The sequence below is a fragment of the Cottoperca gobio genome, chromosome 7 (assembly GCF_900634415.1).
Source record: "Cottoperca gobio chromosome 7, fCotGob3.1, whole genome shotgun sequence".
In the NCBI taxonomy this organism is placed as follows: domain Eukaryota; kingdom Metazoa; phylum Chordata; class Actinopteri; order Perciformes; family Bovichtidae; genus Cottoperca; species Cottoperca gobio.
This window is the reverse complement of record NC_041361.1, coordinates 1,297,317-1,318,905: the sequence shown is the minus strand read 5'-3', so window position 1 is coordinate 1,318,905 and position 21,589 is coordinate 1,297,317. Positions and strand designations below refer to the sequence as shown.

The 21,589-nt window shown below is 42.8% G+C and overlaps 1 protein-coding gene and 28 non-coding genes across 29 annotated transcripts in view; all 29 read left to right on the top strand.

The window, feature by feature from the left end:
• pdzd4 (PDZ domain containing 4) overlaps positions 1–20,248 on the top strand; it is a 48,510-nt gene extending 28,262 nt beyond the window's left edge. The window contains exons 11-17 of the mRNA XM_029435882.1: positions 12,832–13,264; positions 14,147–14,573; positions 14,684–14,754; positions 15,384–15,718; positions 15,884–16,024; positions 17,036–17,148; positions 19,468–20,248. Of these exons, the coding sequence (XP_029291742.1) occupies positions 12,832–13,264; positions 14,147–14,573; positions 14,684–14,754; positions 15,384–15,718; positions 15,884–16,024; positions 17,036–17,148; positions 19,468–19,708 (1,761 nt within the window). The 3' untranslated portion in view covers positions 19,709–20,248. The remainder of the gene's footprint in view (positions 1–12,831; positions 13,265–14,146; positions 14,574–14,683; positions 14,755–15,383; positions 15,719–15,883; positions 16,025–17,035; positions 17,149–19,467) is intronic.
• trnak-uuu (transfer RNA lysine (anticodon UUU)) lies at positions 271–343 on the top strand. Its single transcript has one exon. It is a non-coding gene; the product is annotated as a tRNA-Lys (tRNA).
• On the top strand, positions 689–761 carry trnak-uuu (transfer RNA lysine (anticodon UUU)). The gene has a single exon. It is a non-coding gene; the product is annotated as a tRNA-Lys (tRNA).
• On the top strand, positions 1,107–1,179 carry trnak-uuu (transfer RNA lysine (anticodon UUU)). Its single transcript has one exon. It is a non-coding gene; the product is annotated as a tRNA-Lys (tRNA).
• Positions 1,525–1,597, top strand: trnak-uuu (transfer RNA lysine (anticodon UUU)). Its single transcript has one exon. It is a non-coding gene; the product is annotated as a tRNA-Lys (tRNA).
• Positions 1,943–2,015, top strand: trnak-uuu (transfer RNA lysine (anticodon UUU)). Its single transcript has one exon. It is a non-coding gene; the product is annotated as a tRNA-Lys (tRNA).
• On the top strand, positions 2,361–2,433 carry trnak-uuu (transfer RNA lysine (anticodon UUU)). Its single transcript has one exon. It is a non-coding gene; the product is annotated as a tRNA-Lys (tRNA).
• On the top strand, positions 2,779–2,851 carry trnak-uuu (transfer RNA lysine (anticodon UUU)). The gene has a single exon. It is a non-coding gene; the product is annotated as a tRNA-Lys (tRNA).
• trnak-uuu (transfer RNA lysine (anticodon UUU)) lies at positions 3,197–3,269 on the top strand. The gene has a single exon. It is a non-coding gene; the product is annotated as a tRNA-Lys (tRNA).
• Positions 3,615–3,687, top strand: trnak-uuu (transfer RNA lysine (anticodon UUU)). Its single transcript has one exon. It is a non-coding gene; the product is annotated as a tRNA-Lys (tRNA).
• trnak-uuu (transfer RNA lysine (anticodon UUU)) lies at positions 4,033–4,105 on the top strand. Its single transcript has one exon. It is a non-coding gene; the product is annotated as a tRNA-Lys (tRNA).
• Positions 4,451–4,523, top strand: trnak-uuu (transfer RNA lysine (anticodon UUU)). Its single transcript has one exon. It is a non-coding gene; the product is annotated as a tRNA-Lys (tRNA).
• On the top strand, positions 4,869–4,941 carry trnak-uuu (transfer RNA lysine (anticodon UUU)). The gene has a single exon. It is a non-coding gene; the product is annotated as a tRNA-Lys (tRNA).
• trnak-uuu (transfer RNA lysine (anticodon UUU)) lies at positions 5,287–5,359 on the top strand. The gene has a single exon. It is a non-coding gene; the product is annotated as a tRNA-Lys (tRNA).
• On the top strand, positions 5,705–5,777 carry trnak-uuu (transfer RNA lysine (anticodon UUU)). The gene has a single exon. It is a non-coding gene; the product is annotated as a tRNA-Lys (tRNA).
• Positions 6,123–6,195, top strand: trnak-uuu (transfer RNA lysine (anticodon UUU)). Its single transcript has one exon. It is a non-coding gene; the product is annotated as a tRNA-Lys (tRNA).
• Positions 6,546–6,618, top strand: trnak-uuu (transfer RNA lysine (anticodon UUU)). The gene has a single exon. It is a non-coding gene; the product is annotated as a tRNA-Lys (tRNA).
• On the top strand, positions 6,964–7,036 carry trnak-uuu (transfer RNA lysine (anticodon UUU)). The gene has a single exon. It is a non-coding gene; the product is annotated as a tRNA-Lys (tRNA).
• On the top strand, positions 7,382–7,454 carry trnak-uuu (transfer RNA lysine (anticodon UUU)). Its single transcript has one exon. It is a non-coding gene; the product is annotated as a tRNA-Lys (tRNA).
• On the top strand, positions 7,799–7,871 carry trnak-uuu (transfer RNA lysine (anticodon UUU)). The gene has a single exon. It is a non-coding gene; the product is annotated as a tRNA-Lys (tRNA).
• Positions 8,217–8,289, top strand: trnak-uuu (transfer RNA lysine (anticodon UUU)). The gene has a single exon. It is a non-coding gene; the product is annotated as a tRNA-Lys (tRNA).
• Positions 8,635–8,707, top strand: trnak-uuu (transfer RNA lysine (anticodon UUU)). The gene has a single exon. It is a non-coding gene; the product is annotated as a tRNA-Lys (tRNA).
• Positions 9,053–9,125, top strand: trnak-uuu (transfer RNA lysine (anticodon UUU)). Its single transcript has one exon. It is a non-coding gene; the product is annotated as a tRNA-Lys (tRNA).
• On the top strand, positions 9,890–9,962 carry trnak-uuu (transfer RNA lysine (anticodon UUU)). The gene has a single exon. It is a non-coding gene; the product is annotated as a tRNA-Lys (tRNA).
• Positions 10,313–10,385, top strand: trnak-uuu (transfer RNA lysine (anticodon UUU)). The gene has a single exon. It is a non-coding gene; the product is annotated as a tRNA-Lys (tRNA).
• On the top strand, positions 10,729–10,801 carry trnak-uuu (transfer RNA lysine (anticodon UUU)). Its single transcript has one exon. It is a non-coding gene; the product is annotated as a tRNA-Lys (tRNA).
• On the top strand, positions 11,148–11,219 carry trnak-uuu (transfer RNA lysine (anticodon UUU)). The gene has a single exon. It is a non-coding gene; the product is annotated as a tRNA-Lys (tRNA).
• Positions 11,981–12,053, top strand: trnak-uuu (transfer RNA lysine (anticodon UUU)). Its single transcript has one exon. It is a non-coding gene; the product is annotated as a tRNA-Lys (tRNA).
• Positions 12,399–12,471, top strand: trnak-uuu (transfer RNA lysine (anticodon UUU)). The gene has a single exon. It is a non-coding gene; the product is annotated as a tRNA-Lys (tRNA).
• Positions 20,249–21,589: the final 1,341 nt, after the last annotated feature.

Genomic DNA, 21,589 nt, shown 5'->3' with positions numbered 1-21,589 from the left:
TGTCAAGTCCTCACTATCATTAATAGAGGTTTCAATGAGTTCCACAGTCAGCTGGTGGCCATGATGAGCTGTGCACTTGGGCCAGGGACAGCACTTTAAGACTGTCTTGACTCATGCATGTCACATCTTTAAGGCATTATTAATTAGGAAACCTTCAGTTAAACTTAGCCACAAAAGTCTGTAATGGTAATTGACAAACATTTTATTGTCTCCATGAGCCCAAACATCGATTTCGACTGATCGGTTCCTCCAGAGGATAGTCTTCTCGAAGCCTGGATAGCTCAGACGGTAGAGCATCAGACTTTTAATCTGAGGGTCCAGGGTTCAAGTCCCTGTTCAGGCGATTAGTCTATTGTGGGAAGTAGTTTGGCGTCCTCACTCTCGTTGAAAGAGGTCTGCATGAAGTCCACAGTCTACTTGTCAAGTCCTCACTATCATTAATAGAGGTTTCAATGAGTTCCACAGTCAGCTGGTGGCCATGATGAGCTGTGCACTTGGGCCAGGGACAGCACTTTAAGACTGTCTTGACTCATGCATGTCACATCTTTAAGGCATTATTAATTAGGAAACCTTCAGTTAAACTTAGCCACAAAAGTCTGTAATGGTAATTGACAAACATTTTATTGTCTCCATGAGCCCAAACATCGATTTCGACTGATCGGTTCCTCCAGAGGATAGTCTTCTCGAAGCCTGGATAGCTCAGACGGTAGAGCATCAGACTTTTAATCTGAGGGTCCAGGGTTCAAGTCCCTGTTCAGGCGATTAGTCTATTGTGGGAAGTAGTTTGGCGTCCTCACTCTCGTTGAAAGAGGTCTGCATGAAGTCCACAGTCTACTTGTCAAGTCCTCACTATCATTAATAGAGGTTTCAATGAGTTCCACAGTCAGCTGGTGGCCATGATGAGCTGTGCACTTGGGCCAGGGACAGCACTTTAAGACTGTCTTGACTCATGCATGTCACATCTTTAAGGCATTATTAATTAGGAAACCTTCAGTTAAACTTAGCCACAAAAGTCTGTAATGGTAATTGACAAACATTTTATTGTCTCCATGAGCCCAAACATCGATTTCGACTGATCGGTTCCTCCAGAGGATAGTCTTCTCGAAGCCTGGATAGCTCAGACGGTAGAGCATCAGACTTTTAATCTGAGGGTCCAGGGTTCAAGTCCCTGTTCAGGCGATTAGTCTATTGTGGGAAGTAGTTTGGCGTCCTCACTCTCGTTGAAAGAGGTCTGCATGAAGTCCACAGTCTACTTGTCAAGTCCTCACTATCATTAATAGAGGTTTCAATGAGTTCCACAGTCAGCTGGTGGCCATGATGAGCTGTGCACTTGGGCCAGGGACAGCACTTTAAGACTGTCTTGACTCATGCATGTCACATCTTTAAGGCATTATTAATTAGGAAACCTTCAGTTAAACTTAGCCACAAAAGTCTGTAATGGTAATTGACAAACATTTTATTGTCTCCATGAGCCCAAACATCGATTTCGACTGATCGGTTCCTCCAGAGGATAGTCTTCTCGAAGCCTGGATAGCTCAGACGGTAGAGCATCAGACTTTTAATCTGAGGGTCCAGGGTTCAAGTCCCTGTTCAGGCGATTAGTCTATTGTGGGAAGTAGTTTGGCGTCCTCACTCTCGTTGAAAGAGGTCTGCATGAAGTCCACAGTCTACTTGTCAAGTCCTCACTATCATTAATAGAGGTTTCAATGAGTTCCACAGTCAGCTGGTGGCCATGATGAGCTGTGCACTTGGGCCAGGGACAGCACTTTAAGACTGTCTTGACTCATGCATGTCACATCTTTAAGGCATTATTAATTAGGAAACCTTCAGTTAAACTTAGCCACAAAAGTCTGTAATGGTAATTGACAAACATTTTATTGTCTCCATGAGCCCAAACATCGATTTCGACTGATCGGTTCCTCCAGAGGATAGTCTTCTCGAAGCCTGGATAGCTCAGACGGTAGAGCATCAGACTTTTAATCTGAGGGTCCAGGGTTCAAGTCCCTGTTCAGGCGATTAGTCTATTGTGGGAAGTAGTTTGGCGTCCTCACTCTCGTTGAAAGAGGTCTGCATGAAGTCCACAGTCTACTTGTCAAGTCCTCACTATCATTAATAGAGGTTTCAATGAGTTCCACAGTCAGCTGGTGGCCATGATGAGCTGTGCACTTGGGCCAGGGACAGCACTTTAAGACTGTCTTGACTCATGCATGTCACATCTTTAAGGCATTATTAATTAGGAAACCTTCAGTTAAACTTAGCCACAAAAGTCTGTAATGGTAATTGACAAACATTTTATTGTCTCCATGAGCCCAAACATCGATTTCGACTGATCGGTTCCTCCAGAGGATAGTCTTCTCGAAGCCTGGATAGCTCAGACGGTAGAGCATCAGACTTTTAATCTGAGGGTCCAGGGTTCAAGTCCCTGTTCAGGCGATTAGTCTATTGTGGGAAGTAGTTTGGCGTCCTCACTCTCGTTGAAAGAGGTCTGCATGAAGTCCACAGTCTACTTGTCAAGTCCTCACTATCATTAATAGAGGTTTCAATGAGTTCCACAGTCAGCTGGTGGCCATGATGAGCTGTGCACTTGGGCCAGGGACAGCACTTTAAGACTGTCTTGACTCATGCATGTCACATCTTTAAGGCATTATTAATTAGGAAACCTTCAGTTAAACTTAGCCACAAAAGTCTGTAATGGTAATTGACAAACATTTTATTGTCTCCATGAGCCCAAACATCGATTTCGACTGATCGGTTCCTCCAGAGGATAGTCTTCTCGAAGCCTGGATAGCTCAGACGGTAGAGCATCAGACTTTTAATCTGAGGGTCCAGGGTTCAAGTCCCTGTTCAGGCGATTAGTCTATTGTGGGAAGTAGTTTGGCGTCCTCACTCTCGTTGAAAGAGGTCTGCATGAAGTCCACAGTCTACTTGTCAAGTCCTCACTATCATTAATAGAGGTTTCAATGAGTTCCACAGTCAGCTGGTGGCCATGATGAGCTGTGCACTTGGGCCAGGGACAGCACTTTAAGACTGTCTTGACTCATGCATGTCACATCTTTAAGGCATTATTAATTAGGAAACCTTCAGTTAAACTTAGCCACAAAAGTCTGTAATGGTAATTGACAAACATTTTATTGTCTCCATGAGCCCAAACATCGATTTCGACTGATCGGTTCCTCCAGAGGATAGTCTTCTCGAAGCCTGGATAGCTCAGACGGTAGAGCATCAGACTTTTAATCTGAGGGTCCAGGGTTCAAGTCCCTGTTCAGGCGATTAGTCTATTGTGGGAAGTAGTTTGGCGTCCTCACTCTCGTTGAAAGAGGTCTGCATGAAGTCCACAGTCTACTTGTCAAGTCCTCACTATCATTAATAGAGGTTTCAATGAGTTCCACAGTCAGCTGGTGGCCATGATGAGCTGTGCACTTGGGCCAGGGACAGCACTTTAAGACTGTCTTGACTCATGCATGTCACATCTTTAAGGCATTATTAATTAGGAAACCTTCAGTTAAACTTAGCCACAAAAGTCTGTAATGGTAATTGACAAACATTTTATTGTCTCCATGAGCCCAAACATCGATTTCGACTGATCGGTTCCTCCAGAGGATAGTCTTCTCGAAGCCTGGATAGCTCAGACGGTAGAGCATCAGACTTTTAATCTGAGGGTCCAGGGTTCAAGTCCCTGTTCAGGCGATTAGTCTATTGTGGGAAGTAGTTTGGCGTCCTCACTCTCGTTGAAAGAGGTCTGCATGAAGTCCACAGTCTACTTGTCAAGTCCTCACTATCATTAATAGAGGTTTCAATGAGTTCCACAGTCAGCTGGTGGCCATGATGAGCTGTGCACTTGGGCCAGGGACAGCACTTTAAGACTGTCTTGACTCATGCATGTCACATCTTTAAGGCATTATTAATTAGGAAACCTTCAGTTAAACTTAGCCACAAAAGTCTGTAATGGTAATTGACAAACATTTTATTGTCTCCATGAGCCCAAACATCGATTTCGACTGATCGGTTCCTCCAGAGGATAGTCTTCTCGAAGCCTGGATAGCTCAGACGGTAGAGCATCAGACTTTTAATCTGAGGGTCCAGGGTTCAAGTCCCTGTTCAGGCGATTAGTCTATTGTGGGAAGTAGTTTGGCGTCCTCACTCTCGTTGAAAGAGGTCTGCATGAAGTCCACAGTCTACTTGTCAAGTCCTCACTATCATTAATAGAGGTTTCAATGAGTTCCACAGTCAGCTGGTGGCCATGATGAGCTGTGCACTTGGGCCAGGGACAGCACTTTAAGACTGTCTTGACTCATGCATGTCACATCTTTAAGGCATTATTAATTAGGAAACCTTCAGTTAAACTTAGCCACAAAAGTCTGTAATGGTAATTGACAAACATTTTATTGTCTCCATGAGCCCAAACATCGATTTCGACTGATCGGTTCCTCCAGAGGATAGTCTTCTCGAAGCCTGGATAGCTCAGACGGTAGAGCATCAGACTTTTAATCTGAGGGTCCAGGGTTCAAGTCCCTGTTCAGGCGATTAGTCTATTGTGGGAAGTAGTTTGGCGTCCTCACTCTCGTTGAAAGAGGTCTGCATGAAGTCCACAGTCTACTTGTCAAGTCCTCACTATCATTAATAGAGGTTTCAATGAGTTCCACAGTCAGCTGGTGGCCATGATGAGCTGTGCACTTGGGCCAGGGACAGCACTTTAAGACTGTCTTGACTCATGCATGTCACATCTTTAAGGCATTATTAATTAGGAAACCTTCAGTTAAACTTAGCCACAAAAGTCTGTAATGGTAATTGACAAACATTTTATTGTCTCCATGAGCCCAAACATCGATTTCGACTGATCGGTTCCTCCAGAGGATAGTCTTCTCGAAGCCTGGATAGCTCAGACGGTAGAGCATCAGACTTTTAATCTGAGGGTCCAGGGTTCAAGTCCCTGTTCAGGCGATTAGTCTATTGTGGGAAGTAGTTTGGCGTCCTCACTCTCGTTGAAAGAGGTCTGCATGAAGTCCACAGTCTACTTGTCAAGTCCTCACTATCATTAATAGAGGTTTCAATGAGTTCCACAGTCAGCTGGTGGCCATGATGAGCTGTGCACTTGGGCCAGGGACAGCACTTTAAGACTGTCTTGACTCATGCATGTCACATCTTTAAGGCATTATTAATTAGGAAACCTTCAGTTAAACTTAGCCACAAAAGTCTGTAATGGTAATTGACAAACATTTTATTGTCTCCATGAGCCCAAACATCGATTTCGACTGATCGGTTCCTCCAGAGGATAGTCTTCTCGAAGCCTGGATAGCTCAGACGGTAGAGCATCAGACTTTTAATCTGAGGGTCCAGGGTTCAAGTCCCTGTTCAGGCGATTAGTCTATTGTGGGAAGTAGTTTGGCGTCCTCACTCTCGTTGAAAGAGGTCTGCATGAAGTCCACAGTCTACTTGTCAAGTCCTCACTATCATTAATAGAGGTTTCAATGAGTTCCACAGTCAGCTGGTGGCCATGATGAGCTGTGCACTTGGGCCAGGGACAGCACTTTAAGACTGTCTTGACTCATGCATGTCACATCTTTAAGGCATTATTAATTAGGAAACCTTCAGTTAAACTTAGCCACAAAAGTCTGTAATGGTAATTGACAAACATTTTATTGTCTCCATGAGCCCAAACATCGATTTCGACTGATCGGTTCCTCCAGAGGATAGTCTTCTCGAAGCCTGGATAGCTCAGACGGTAGAGCATCAGACTTTTAATCTGAGGGTCCAGGGTTCAAGTCCCTGTTCAGGCGATTAGTCTATTGTGGGAAGTAGTTTGGCGTCCTCACTCTCGTTGAAAGAGGTCTGCATGAAGTCCACAGTCTACTTGTCAAGTCCTCACTATCATTAATAGAGGTTTCAATGAGTTCCACAGTCAGCTGGTGGCCATGATGAGCTGTGCACTTGGGCCAGGGACAGCACTTTAAGACTGTCTTGACTCATGCATGTCACATCTTTAAGGCATTATTAATTAGGAAACCTTCAGTTAAACTTAGCCACAAAAGTCTGTAATGGTAATTGACAAACATTTTATTGTCTCCATGAGCCCAAACATCGATTTCGACTGATCGGTTCCTCCAGAGGATAGTCTTCTCGAAGCCTGGATAGCTCAGACGGTAGAGCATCAGACTTTTAATCTGAGGGTCCAGGGTTCAAGTCCCTGTTCAGGCGATTAGTCTATTGTGGGAAGTAGTTTGGCGTCCTCACTCTCGTTGAAAGAGGTCTGCATGAAGTCCAGTCCACAGTCTACTTGTCAAGTCCTCACTATCATTAATAGAGGTTTCAATGAGTTCCACAGTCAGCTGGTGGCCATGATGAGCTGTGCACTTGGGCCAGGGACAGCACTTTAAGACTGTCTTGACTCATGCATGTCACATCTTTAAGGCATTATTAATTAGGAAACCTTCAGTTAAACTTAGCCACAAAAGTCTGTAATGGTAATTGACAAACATTTTATTGTCTCCATGAGCCCAAACATCGATTTCGACTGATCGGTTCCTCCAGAGGATAGTCTTCTCGAAGCCTGGATAGCTCAGACGGTAGAGCATCAGACTTTTAATCTGAGGGTCCAGGGTTCAAGTCCCTGTTCAGGCGATTAGTCTATTGTGGGAAGTAGTTTGGCGTCCTCACTCTCGTTGAAAGAGGTCTGCATGAAGTCCACAGTCTACTTGTCAAGTCCTCACTATCATTAATAGAGGTTTCAATGAGTTCCACAGTCAGCTGGTGGCCATGATGAGCTGTGCACTTGGGCCAGGGACAGCACTTTAAGACTGTCTTGACTCATGCATGTCACATCTTTAAGGCATTATTAATTAGGAAACCTTCAGTTAAACTTAGCCACAAAAGTCTGTAATGGTAATTGACAAACATTTTATTGTCTCCATGAGCCCAAACATCGATTTCGACTGATCGGTTCCTCCAGAGGATAGTCTTCTCGAAGCCTGGATAGCTCAGACGGTAGAGCATCAGACTTTTAATCTGAGGGTCCAGGGTTCAAGTCCCTGTTCAGGCGATTAGTCTATTGTGGGAAGTAGTTTGGCGTCCTCACTCTCGTTGAAAGAGGTCTGCATGAAGTCCACAGTCTACTTGTCAAGTCCTCACTATCATTAATAGAGGTTTCAATGAGTTCCACAGTCAGCTGGTGGCCATGATGAGCTGTGCACTTGGGCCAGGGACAGCACTTTAAGACTGTCTTGACTCATGCATGTCACATCTTTAAGGCATTATTAATTAGGAAACCTTCAGTTAAACTTAGCCACAAAAGTCTGTAATGGTAATTGACAAACATTTTATTGTCTCCATGAGCCCAAACATCGATTTCGACTGATCGGTTCCTCCAGAGGATAGTCTTCTCGAAGCCTGGATAGCTCAGACGGTAGAGCATCAGACTTTTAATCTGAGGGTCCAGGGTTCAAGTCCCTGTTCAGGCGATTAGTCTATTGTGGGAAGTAGTTTGGCGTCCTCACTCTCGTTGAAAGAGGTCTGCATGAAGTCCACAGTCTACTTGTCAAGTCCTCACTATCATTAATAGAGGTTTCAATGAGTTCCCAGTCAGCTGGTGGCCATGATGAGCTGTGCACTTGGGCCAGGGACAGCACTTTAAGACTGTCTTGACTCATGCATGTCACATCTTTAAGGCATTATTAATTAGGAAACCTTCAGTTAAACTTAGCCACAAAAGTCTGTAATGGTAATTGACAAACATTTTATTGTCTCCATGAGCCCAAACATCGATTTCGACTGATCGGTTCCTCCAGAGGATAGTCTTCTCGAAGCCTGGATAGCTCAGACGGTAGAGCATCAGACTTTTAATCTGAGGGTCCAGGGTTCAAGTCCCTGTTCAGGCGATTAGTCTATTGTGGGAAGTAGTTTGGCGTCCTCACTCTCGTTGAAAGAGGTCTGCATGAAGTCCACAGTCTACTTGTCAAGTCCTCACTATCATTAATAGAGGTTTCAATGAGTTCCACAGTCAGCTGGTGGCCATGATGAGCTGTGCACTTGGGCCAGGGACAGCACTTTAAGACTGTCTTGACTCATGCATGTCACATCTTTAAGGCATTATTAATTAGGAAACCTTCAGTTAAACTTAGCCACAAAAGTCTGTAATGGTAATTGACAAACATTTTATTGTCTCCATGAGCCCAAACATCGATTTCGACTGATCGGTTCCTCCAGAGGATAGTCTTCTCGAAGCCTGGATAGCTCAGACGGTAGAGCATCAGACTTTTAATCTGAGGGTCCAGGGTTCAAGTCCCTGTTCAGGCGATTAGTCTATTGTGGGAAGTAGTTTGGCGTCCTCACTCTCGTTGAAAGAGGTCTGCATGAAGTCCACAGTCTACTTGTCAAGTCCTCACTATCATTAATAGAGGTTTCAATGAGTTCCACAGTCAGCTGGTGGCCATGATGAGCTGTGCACTTGGGCCAGGGACAAGCACTTTAAGACTGTCTTGACTCATGCATGTCACATCTTTAAGGCTTATTAATTAGGAAACCTTCAGTTAAACTTAGCCACAAAAGTCTGTAATGGTAATTGACAAACATTTTATTGTCTCCATGAGCCCAAACATCGATTTCGACTGATCGGTTCCTCCAGAGGATAGTCTTCTCGAAGCCTGGATAGCTCAGACGGTAGAGCATCAGACTTTTAATCTGAGGGTCCAGGGTTCAAGTCCCTGTTCAGGCGATTAGTCTATTGTGGGAAGTAGTTTGGCGTCCTCACTCTCGTTGAAAGAGGTCTGCATGAAGTCCACAGTCTACTTGTCAAGTCCTCACTATCATTAATAGAGGTTTCAATGAGTTCCACAGTCAGCTGGTGGCCATGATGAGCTGTGCACTTGGGCCAGGGACAGCACTTTAAGACTGTCTTGACTCATGCATGTCACATCTTTAAGGCATTATTAATTAGGAAACCTTCAGTTAAACTTAGCCACAAAAGTCTGTAATGGTAATTGACAAACATTTTATTGTCTCCATGAGCCCAAACATCGATTTCGACTGATCGGTTCCTCCAGAGGATAGTCTTCTCGAAGCCTGGATAGCTCAGACGGTAGAGCATCAGACTTTTAATCTGAGGGTCCAGGGTTCAAGTCCCTGTTCAGGCGATTAGTCTATTGTGGGAAGTAGTTTGGCGTCCTCACTCTCGTTGAAAGAGGTCTGCATGAAGTCCACAGTCTACTTGTCAAGTCCTCACTATCATTAATAGAGGTTTCAATGAGTTCCACAGTCAGCTGGTGGCCATGATGAGCTGTGCACTTGGGCCAGGGACAGCACTTTAAGACTGTCTTGACACATGGAAGTCATATTTTTAAGGCTTTATTAATCAAGACAACTTCAGTTAAACTTAGCCACAAAAGTCTGCAATGGTAATTGACAAACATTTTATTGTCTGCATGAGCCCAAACATCAATTTGAGGCTGATCGGTTCCTCCAGAGGTTAGTTTTCTCGAAGCCTGGGTAGCTCCGATGGTAGAGCATCAGCATTTTTATCTGAGGGTCCAGGGTTCTAGTCCCTGTTCAGGCGACAAGTTTATTATGGGAAGTTGTGTGGAGTCCTCACTCTCATTGACAGAGGTCTGCATGAAGTCCACAGTCTACTTGTCAAGTCCTCACTATCATTAATAGAGGTTTCAATAAGTTCCAGTCAGCTGGTGGCCATGATGAGCTGTGCACTTGGGCAAGGGTCAACACTTTCTGACTGTCTTGACACATGGAAGTCATATTTTTAAGGCTTTATTAATCAAGACAACTTCAGTTAAACTTAGCCACAAAAGTCTGCAATGGTAATTGACAAACATTTTATTGTCTCCATGAGCCCAAACATCGATTTCGAGCTGATCGGTTCCTCCAGAGGATAGTCTTCTTCGAAGCCTGGATAGCTCAGACGGTAGAGCATCAGACTTTTAATCTGAGGGTCCAGGGTTCAAGTCCCTGTTCAGGCGACTAGTCTATTGTGGGAAGTAGTGTGGCGTCCTCACTCTCGTTGAAAGAGGTCTGCATGAAGACCACAGTCTACTTGTACAAGTCCTCACTATCATTAATAGAGGTTTCAATGAGTTCCACAGTCAGCTGGTGGCCATGATGAGCTGTGCACTTGGGCCAGGGATCAACACTTTATGACTGTCTTGACACATGGCATGTCACTATCTTTAAGGCTTTATTAATTAGGAAACCTTCAGTTAAACTTAGCCACAAAAGTCTGTAATGGTAATTGACAAACATTTTATTGTCTCCATGAGCCCAAACATCGATTTCGAGCTGATCGGTTCCTCCAGAGGATAGTCTTCTCGAAGCCTGGATAGCTCAGACGGTAGAGCATCAGACTTTTAATCTGAGGGTCCAGGGTTCAAGTCCCTGTTCAGGCGATTAGTCTATTGTGGGAAGTAGTTTGGCGTCCTCACTCTCGTTGAAAGAGGTCTGCATGAAGTCCACAGTCTACTTGTCAAGTCCTCACTATCATTAATAGAGGTTTCAATGAGTTCCAGTCAGCTGGTGGCCATGATGAGCTGTGCACTTGGGCCAGGGACAGCACTTTAAGACTGTCTTGACTCATGCATGTCACATCTTTAAGGCATTATTAATTAGGAAACCTTCAGTTAAACTTAGCCACAAAAGTCTGTAATGGTAATTGACAAACATTTTATTGTCTCCATGAGCCCAAACATCGATTTCGACTGATCGGTTCCTCCAGAGGATAGTCTTCTCGAAGCCTGGATAGCTCAGACGGTAGAGCATCAGACTTTTAATCTGAGGGTCCAGGGTTCAAGTCCCTGTTCAGGCGATTAGTCTATTGTGGGAAGTTGTGTGGAGTCCTCACTCTCTTTGACAGAGGTCTGCATGAAGACCACAGTCTACTTGACAAGTCCTCACTATCATTAATAGAGGTTTCAATGAGTTCCACAGTCAGCTGGTGGCCATGAAGTGCTGTTCACTTGGGCAAGGGTCAACACTTTCTGACTGTCTTGACACATGGAAGTCATATTTTTAAGGCTTTATCAATTAAGACACCTTCAGTTAAACTTAGCCACAAAAGTCTGCAATGGTAATTGACAAACATTTTATTGTCTGCATGAGCCCAAACATCAATTTGCGGCTGATCGGTTCCTCCAGAGGTTAGTTTTCTCGAAGCCTGGATAGCTCAGATGGTAGAGCATCAGCATTTTATCTGAGGGTCCAGGGTTCAAGTCCCTGTTCAGGCGACTAGTTATTGTGGGAAGTTGTGTGGAGTCCTCACTCTCTTTGACAGAGGTCTGCATGAAGACCACAGTCTACTTGACAAGTCCTCACTATCATTAATAGAGGTTTCAATGAGTTCCACAGTCAGCTGGTGGCCATGAAGTGCTGTTTACTTGGGCAAGGGTCAACACTTTCTGACTGTCTTGACACATGGAAGTCATATTTTTAAGGCTTTATCAATTAAGACACCTTCAGTTAAACTTAGCCACAAAAGTCTGCAATGGTAATTGACAAACATTTGTTGTCTGCATGAGCCCAAACATCAATTTGCGGCTGATCGGTTCCTCCAGAGGTAGTCTTCTCAAAGCCTGGATAGCTCATATGGTAGAGCATCAGCATTTTATCTGAGGGTCCAGGGTTCTAGTCCCTGTTCAGGCGACAAGTTTATTATGGGAAGTTGTGTGTAGTCCTCACTCTCTTTGACAGAGGTCTGCATGAAGACCACAGTTTACTTGACAAGTCCTCACTATCATTAATAGAGGTTTCAATGAGTTCCACAGTCAGCTGGTGGCCATGAAGTGCTGTTTACTTGGGCAAGGGTCAACACTTTCTGACTGTCTTGACACATGGAAGTCATATTTTTAAGGCTTTATTAATTAAGACACCTTCAGTTAAACTTAGCCACAAAAGTCTGCAATGGTAATTGACAAACATTGTATTGTCTCCTTGACCTCAAACATCCATTTGCGGATGATCGTTTCCTCCAGAGGACAGTCTTCTTGAAGCCTGGATAGCTCAGACGGTAGAGCATCAGACTTTTAATCTGAGGGTCCAGGGTTCAAGTCCCTGTTCAGGCGACTAGTTATTGTGGGAAGTTGTGTGGAGTCCTCACTCTCTTTGACAGAGGTCTGCATGAAGACCACAGTCTACTTGACAAGTCCTCACTATCATTAATAGAGGTTTCAATGAGTTCCACAGTCAGCTGGTGGCCATGAAGTGCTGTGTACTTGGGCAAGGGTCAACACTTTCTGACTGTCTTGACACATGGAAGTCATATTTTTAAGGCTTTATTAATTAAGACACCTTCAGTTAAGCTTAGCCACAAAAGTCTGCAATGGTAATTGACAAACATTTTATTGTCTCCTTGACCTCAAACATCCATTTACGGATGATCGTTTCCTCCACAGGATAGTCTTCTTGAAGCCTGGATAGCTCAGATGGTAGAGCATCAGACTTTTAATCTGAGGGTTTAGGGTTCAAGTCACTGTTCAGGCAAATGGTTTGTTGTGGGAAGTTGTGTGGAGTCCTCATTCTTGTTGACAGAGGTCTGCATGAAGTAATCTGGTGGCCATGATGAGCTGTGCACTTGGGCAAGGATCAACACTTTCTGACTGTCTTGACACATGTATGTCACGTTTATTTATTAGGACATCTTCAGTTACATTTAGCCACTAAAAGTCTTTAATTGTAATTGACAAAGTAAGAAATAATCCATGAAATAGTTTTTAGACTTGGCCAAAGTGTTGTCACAGATGACAGTCTTACATTGCCATCCCTGAAGCCACACAAATATCGTAGCTAAAAACATTTGTTATCCACATGCTCTGATTGTATTTTTTGTCCTCTGACATGCAGCTCTACCACCACCACCATCACTTTCAGCCCCCTCTGACTATGATGATGCCAGGCCTGACGGAGGAGGAGTGCCAGCGATATCAGGAGCTGCTGGAGATCAAGTGCCAGTACGAAAAACGTAACGAAAAACAGCAAAGAGAAGCAGTGAAAAATGATTGTGAGGATATCGGAGCAGAGCTGAAAGTCCAGCAAGGGAGAGAAGAGGCAGAGAAGGAAACTTCTTCTTCTGTGGTGGACGTGAACTGCAATGCGACTTTAAGTGAGCATGAGATGGCGCTGATTGAGGAGGAGTTGCGCCACCTGGAGTTCAAGTGTCGCAACATTCTTCGAGCACAGAAGATGCAGCAGCTCAGAGAGAGATGTCTGAAAGCCTGGATGATGGAGGAGGAGACGGTGGCAGCCGGAGCGGGGAGACCAGGCACTCCTGAAGCAGGTAACCATAACAACAACAACTGTGAATTTATTTTTAAAAATTGAGAAATCCCACTTTATTCTAATCGATGATTTAAAATAATATTGGACCCTAACAGAGACTCCAGATAGTCCGTCACATGGTCCGTAAAACCACAACCAGTCATTCGTACACTTTTTGTTTGTACAGATTAAATAAATTAAATGAAAAGCATTTGTCTGGCCTTTCAAAACTTTATGAATTATCCACACAAGCAGCATTGTTGTTGGATTTGCACAGCCTTTACCAGGATATTATAGAATATTAAATACATGACACCTAAACTGTCATAACAGCAAAAATGTTCTACTACTTTATTTCTTTATTTAAATGTAAAATGTGATGAAACATTAAATTCTCTCTACTTATTAAATTGAAGCCTTTTACACCCGATCTGGGATGTAATGCTGTACAGAGCAGTCTTAAATCACTTTGTTGTAAAGATATCAAACACGAGATGACAGCAAAAGACTCTTGAATAAGGCTTAATTTTAAAGAAAATAGAGATTTAGAATGCTTAAATGTGTTCACTCTGTCCACGACAATTAGAAAAAGTTTGTTGTATAAATTCAACATTTTCATTGTCTTCAATGTTAATAACTTCACTTTGCTTAAATGACCAAATTGATAACACAGAAATCTGCGTCAAAAATGCAATATTAAAGAAACAGTTGAATCTTTGGTTACCTAAAAAAAGAGTTGAACTCATGAAGATTTTGCTTTAATCCAAATATGTATTTTTTAAATAAGGTGAAACGTGAACTGAATTGCCTCCAAATGTAAATAACATTTTGGGATTTCAGTTCCTTTTAATCTTTTAACATCGGTAAGACAATAATTTAAAAACAAATTCTGTACTTGTAGGTATGGATAATGATAATGAGGACAACGGTGATAACGATCCTCATCGCCACGAGTTGTCGGCCATCAACGAGCTCCCGGAGCGAGAACGATCGGACGACAAAGACAGCACCAGCGCCTACAACACCGGAGGGGAGAGCTGCCGGAGCACACCATTGGTCAGCACCGAGCAGATCCCGCATCCCCAGGAAGAGGAAGATGAAGAAGGGAGACGACTATTGTCTCCGCCTCCTCTTCTCCCCCTCGGTCGCCTCCCACCACTGAACTCCCCCCTCACCCCCCGGCGTCACAGGCGGGACCGAGACAGAGAGAGACGCCATTCGAACCTCAGCTGCTCTTTCTCCCCGAGCACTTACAGGAAGTACGAAACAGCCAATGGCAATGTGACGCATGGCTCAAGTTCCACCCCCTCTACACCCTCCAAGTTCAGGTCTCCTTCATGGTTTTGCCTTTAACACATTTGTTAGTTTAAACATTGTTAAACTGAATGCACATTTGTTTTAATATTGGATATTATGCTGGTTTTCTTGTCATCATCAGTTCTCTGACTAGAGAGGCGGGGTCATCTTCAAGAAGAGGCGTGGCTGATGGAGGGCGGGGCTCCAGAGCAGGTACACATGCGTGTTTCTCCAGTTAATCTGTGGTCGACTGTGTTTTAATTAACTCACACAAAACCATGTTGGTTGATTTTCAGACTAGAAACACTTCTGCTGAGACAAGGCTCTATCATAAACACATCTAAGTGACCCATGATAAAAGTGTGTTTTTGTAAAATTAAAACAAGAATGTAGCCCAGCTTCATGTTTGGATTGTGGATACTACATGTCTTGCATTTTGTAGCAACAATCTCGTGGCTAGCATGCACACAAGGATGCATTTCTTAAAGTGGCATTATCTGTGATGAATGGAGTCTTTATAATGTTGCTTGGTGTCAAGCTTTCCCACAGATCATAGTTTGTGGCAGTAATAAGCCAAGAAAAATTGCAATGTGCCATCAAAAGCTGGGTGGTAAAGGACTGCTAGCCGATGCAAACATGGATGTGTTGGCTTAAAAATCGGCTTTTCAAAATGTTTCTTGAGGAAGGAAATGCAACAACATTTGTTCGACATTAAGGATTTACACAATGCTTATTGGTGACAAACACTGGCTATAAAGACAAATGTGTTTGTTAAAAATGGTTTAAAATAAAGGTATTTTCATGGTATTTTTTGACTACCAGTTCTATTGTTATTATTGCAGGTGGCACCATCGACAGGCCTGGAGGTGGAAGTGCTGAGTCCAGTCCCTATTTCACCAGAAGACACCACAGCCACAACAAACCTTTAGAGCGCTACCAGAGCTGCATGACCCTGCCCTCCGAGGGCCTGGTGGACCCACTGGACCGAGTGAGGGCCGAGGGAGAGGAGAGAGGGATGGGCACAGGCAGCAGTGGCCCAGCTAGCCCCAGGAGTGTGAACAGTGCCCCCTGTGGCCTGGAGGACCAATATACAGGCGCCTCACGGTTAGGACTGGCTTTACCTCTCAGCCTGACGCACTCATCACCAACTGCCTCACCACAACGAATGGAGTGGAAGGTAAACGGTGTACTGAAACTTCAAGACTTGAGGGAGCTAAAAAAAACGAGGGCAAGAATGATCTTAAGAACAACGACTCCATAAAGGAAACATATTGCTCTGCCTCTAAATGCTCGGTTTCAGCATGACTTTGGACAACAACTTATTCGTCCTCTTTGCTTCCAGGTCAAGATCCGGAGCGACGGCACTCGCTACGTGGCCAAGCGGCCGGTCAGGGATCGTCTTCTGAAGGCCAGAGCCATAAAGATCAGAGAGGAACGCAGCGGCATGACGACCGACGACGACGCTGCCAGTGAGATGAAACAGGTCTGCAGAGTAATCCCTTTCACAAGCAGTTCAAAGGGCTGACACTGGCTTTTAGGCTCTTTAACCAAACACAAGTGAAATTATTACAACCTGCTAAAAAAATATATATACTTACCGGTTCAGACATATTCATTTAGAACTACATCCTCTTTTAAATAACTGACCACAGACAGGGATGTAAAAAGTAAAATAAGTGTAGTTTACAGACAACAAATTATATTTTGACTAGAATAATTTAACCAAAAAATATAATTCCTGAATAAAATGATATCCCTTCAAAATAAAACAGACTCCCTTTAAATTAAATAACAATGACCCCAAATATTAATAAACATCACCGATTAGACACACAAGCACAACACAAGAAACAACCAAATTAAAATATCGCAAATACGTTCTTATACTCTGCCGAAGGGAATTCGATGGAAGCAAAAGTGTAATAAAAACAGATTTAGTGAGTAAATGAAGACGTCCACTGAAGCTTATGCTCCGATGAAGAGAAGAAAAATAGTGGCAGATTAAAATAATCTCTGTTTATCTCACATAACAGTAGTGGATGGAAACATGCAATTCTTCATTTTATTTTGCAGATATTTTCCTAAATTCAGTTAAAGTTTGTGATACATTTGGATAGAAACCTGACTATAAAGAAAACCTAACCTACTGCCAAATACTATCTTTCTTGCCTTTACTCGAATATTCTCTTAGCCCTTCTTTTACTAGTTTTCCATTCTCTCCGTGTGTTTGACTGCCTTTTTTTTATTACTCTTCTTCACCTCCTGCCAATCACAACAGCGCTCACTAACTGACCTCCGATAATCATTAATAACTGAGAAACACTTGAAACTAAAACGCTGTATCTGTATCTATCTTCACCTGTGGTATTATGAATCACACATTAATTTAGTGTATTTATTTTGCATCATCATTATTCCTCACTTAACTTTTTATTTACACGTTGTGACAAACATTAAACCAGTGATAAACGTCTGTGAAATTTTGCTCCAACAGGGCCGATACTGGAGCAAAGAGGAGAGGAAGCAGCAGCTGCTGAGAGCCAGAGAATACCGACGAAGAAGAGAGTTCATGATGCAGAGCCGTCTGGAATACCTCAAAGGAGACAGGTGGAGTACAAAGTCTAGTTATATACTAAATTTAAAAGAAAATGACTGAAGGAAACACCTAAATCAGGGGTGTAGAACCTCCGGCCTCTGGGCCGTATACGGCCTGTGTGATCATTTGATCCGGCCCTCAAGGTAATTCATAAAACACACGCAATAAAAATCCACTAGCAAAAAAAACTAGACGGCAATATTTTAAATGGGCGACTGTTTTTCCTCGCCAAGGTCAGAGTCCTTGAACACAACACGAGCGGAACGTGTCATCACGTGGTCACATCATGTCAAAAAACTTCAATATTAAACGAGACTGTCATTGACATCAGTGACAGAGAAAACAGAGAAAGCTGGATGTGGCATGTTGTACTTTCAAGGAGAAATAATCTTGAGCGTCATTACTGAACGAAAAATGCCGAACTGCTCGAGCTGCGTTTGGATAAAATTAACGCTCTTCAGCGGAGTTTGGCCCAACAAGCAGCTCTCTGCAGAGCGGAACATGAAAACATGGGAAGATAGAGAGGTAGACCACCACACCAAAAACAGACTATTCCACCACTGCTGTGGTGGAATCACTGCCATTTACAATACTCACTTTTTATAATTTGTGCAATTATCACTGCCATGTGCAATACTCACTTTATTTTCTATCAACCACTTGGTACTTATATTATTTTTTATTCTATTTAATTATTGTTTACTGCCTTTTTACTTCATATGTTCTTTTGCTGTGACAAGATACATTTCCCCGTTGTGGGACTAATACAGGATTGTTTTCTGAAAAAACGAAAAGATACATGGATAGAAAAGTTGCTTTTTTGCACAGCATAAAAGAAAGGTGAAATGAATGGCCCTTGATAGGAAAAAGGTTCCCCATCCCTGACCTAAATAGTGCTTCATTTATCCTTGCAGTATATCTTATGTAAAATATATTTAAGTTAATTGTCACCTATCTTTATAGAGATTAAGACCTAGAGTCAATATTTTAGATGTATTTTCAGAGGTGTTGTGTACACATAAGGGTGTCGAGATAAGGGGTTATTAGGACATGTTATAAGCTTTTAAATTGTTTTCTTTGTCACTCAGGCGCTCACAGTTTCCCAGCTTTGTGTTCACCACCACATCCTGAGACGTGAAGATAATTGTCAACAACAAAATCCTCTTACCTTCCTCCGCTGATAAGATGTCATGCAGTGTGAAATTCATTAAACATCTTGATGACAAATTCCTCGTTAATCCATCAGTCAAAGTTAATTTATGAAAATCCCAAATTAAATCTGCAAATGTAGCAGGAATACTGAAACACTGAGACTAAAACAAACAGAGAATACTCCTGGATCTGACTGCAGCGTTCGACACGGTCGACCATCAGATCCTCCTTCAGCGCCTCCACTACACCATCGGACTCTCTGACTCCGCCCTGAGCTGGTTCCGGTCCTACCTCTCTGGAAGAACAGAGTATGTATCCTTGGGAGGTGCAAGTTCGCAGATACACCCAGTAACCTGTGGTGTCCCTCAAGGGTCGGTTCTTGGCCCCACTCTGTTCACCCTCTACACTCTGCCCCTTGGCCGTGTCATCAGCCAGCATGGAATACCATTCCATTGCTACGCTGATGACACACAGCTATATATAAAAACCGACCCGATGCCACATTGTCAACATCTTCATCATCATCATCATCATCATCATTATTACTTTTCTTTTGTTGGTGGTCGTCTAATAAAGGTGGACTCGGACGTTAATCAGCATCCTTACCTGTGAGTGCAGGGCTTAAAGGGATGGGGCTACAAATAAGGAATAACACAGGACGCTACTTTACTAAGCGACATGTTTCACAACATTATTCACTTTTTATCTGAGGCTGCATCAGAAGCTTGAACAAAGTAGTTCAGTGGGTGATGATGAAACACATTTTACAAGCTACGCTGTCAAAACATCAAACCCACAAGCTGGAGGCGGAATCCTTTCCTTTTTTATTTTTTGCACAGAAAGGTTCACTGGTTGACTCAGAGTTTCTCAGGCAGTCAAACTACTTCTAAATGTAGTCCCTGCTCACAGCTGGAATATCAAGCAGTGATTGCATAACTTTGACAAAAGGAAAAGCAGGAGATCATTTGTGGGTTTGTATTTTTTGGTGAGAGCCACAAGACTCAACCAAAGACTCAGAAAACCAAAACAACAGAGTAAAAGCTGCTTAGAGATGTAGAGCAGTTAATAAAAACATCTTTCAGGACTCCAGGGTATAAAATGCGTAATAAATATCTTAGACCATGACAGGTCAAATACAGACGGTGTTCTAAATCAGTATTATTTTGTTTTATATCCAGGGACGGTTCATCAGCAGGAGGAGCTGAAGACCTCGGTTCATCCCAGGCGGCCCAGCTTCCCTCCCGACATGACTCTCCCAGCAACAACATCCTTTTACTGAGCCAGAAGAAGATCATGAAGAAGAGGAATCGACGCATCCTCGACAACTGGATCACCATCCAGGAGCTGCTGGCTCACGGCTCAAGGTCGCCGGACGGAAAGAAAATATACAACCCTCTGCTCTCTGTGACCACGGTGTGACCTGAAGACAGAGAGGACGAAGAAGAGGAGGAAAGGAAATAATACTAACTTGGAATTATAATATCAAAGCTTGAGCTTTCTTTGAGCTGGAGGGAAAATAGAAACCTGTTGAAAATATAATAGAAGGCAAAAGTGGATGAAAAGAGGAGAGATTTAAAACTTTAAACATTTTTGTGTAGAGAAAGATCTGCTTAAAACTCTCCCCCGAACTGTTGTTGATAGTGAAAGCAAGTGGAATGACAAAGGGGAGAAAAAGGAGAATAAAAGTTTATGGAGGATGGAGTATAAGGACAAAGTGCACCAGGAGACGCCTGAAATGTCACAGAACAGGTCGGAAAAAATGTACAGAAGACTTTGAAGGAGGACTCAACATAGAACAAGTGGTAATAGTCTCCAAAGAAATCAGGAATTACCCTGAGGTGTGAAGGCCCTGTCACACATGGCAGAAACGTATGCTGGCATATATGAAAATTTGAGTTCAAATACATCCAACTTTTCATCGGATCGGAAAAGTGAACATATACAGATGCGCATGTCTAACCTATTGATAGCGTATCACTTACTAATACAAAATGTATCAGACGAATACCCAACAAATGCATCACGCATAGAAAAATATCGGCAATACGCTGGTTTATGTGGCACTTTGCCAGCTCCGTTGTCCAGACGCTCTGATAAGTTTTAAATAAGTAAGTGATACGCTATCAATGTTTGACATACGTATAATAATTAGTTATGTATTCGTTATGTATACGTCAGCTACAACACCGCTGTGGAAAAGTTGGACTTATTTGGACTTTGCACATTTGTTCGGCGTGTCGTCTGCGTCCTTCAAACGATCACAATTTACCCTTAATTTGTATCAACGTATTGCCGATATTTCGAATGCGCCAGCTTATGTTTCTGCCATACGGATATGTGTGACAGGGCCTTTAGATAAAAAAGGTCCTGAAGGCTTAATCTGGATTCCGCTGCAATTGCATATAAAGTCCAAGGAAAGACATAAGTGGACACCAAGAGACATTAATTGGCATAAACTGAGACAAGGATGCATCCGTGTGAAATCTTTGGACTTTATGAATCTAGCTCATGAACAGAGAGGAAAAAGGAGAAAGACTGGAGGGAATTCCTGGTGTCTTCTGAGATTAGTCAGAGGCTCTGCTGAATATCAGTTGCTGGTTATAGTTTACAGCTAACGTTCAGCATAATGTGAGGCAAACACAGGCTTCACTTTCTGTCTGAAGAAAATTAAAGAATGGCAAAATAAATGCCGACCTGCTCATCGCTGCCTCCTCTGGTTAGACATTAACTGCATATATGCAGTGATACAGTTTCACAGCGTGCTCAACAGAATGTGTAGATCCGATGACAACCTTCGAGAGAAGAACGTTTGAGCTTCCCGTATTTAGTTTTTGTATAAAAAGAAACATTTCAGGAGAGTCGGAGAAAGTCGAGGGAGATTTATTTTGTAGATCTCCGCTTCACGTCTTTAACGACTTAAATGTACAGAAATGTATGGTCCAGAAACATATTGACAAAATAGTCATAAAGTATTATTTGTAACCACAGTGGGAGATTGTACTATTGACCAACATTCAGTATTACTACTGTGTGAATTAAAGGAACCTGGTCTCCTAATAAATAAGTTCGCACACAACCAAACACACGACTGAAAGCAAAAGTTAACGACAACCTTTTTTAAATTTACGTCTGTAAGTAGAAAACAAACTAAACAAACACAAATCACTTCAAACCAAGCGATGATCTTTTACCAAACATAACCAAGTCGTTTTGTGGCATTTTTGTTTTGTTTTGGTTTCAATTTACAACGTGTTTAAAACATCGACTGTCGTCCGAGACAAAATACGTTTCCCTTGAAAT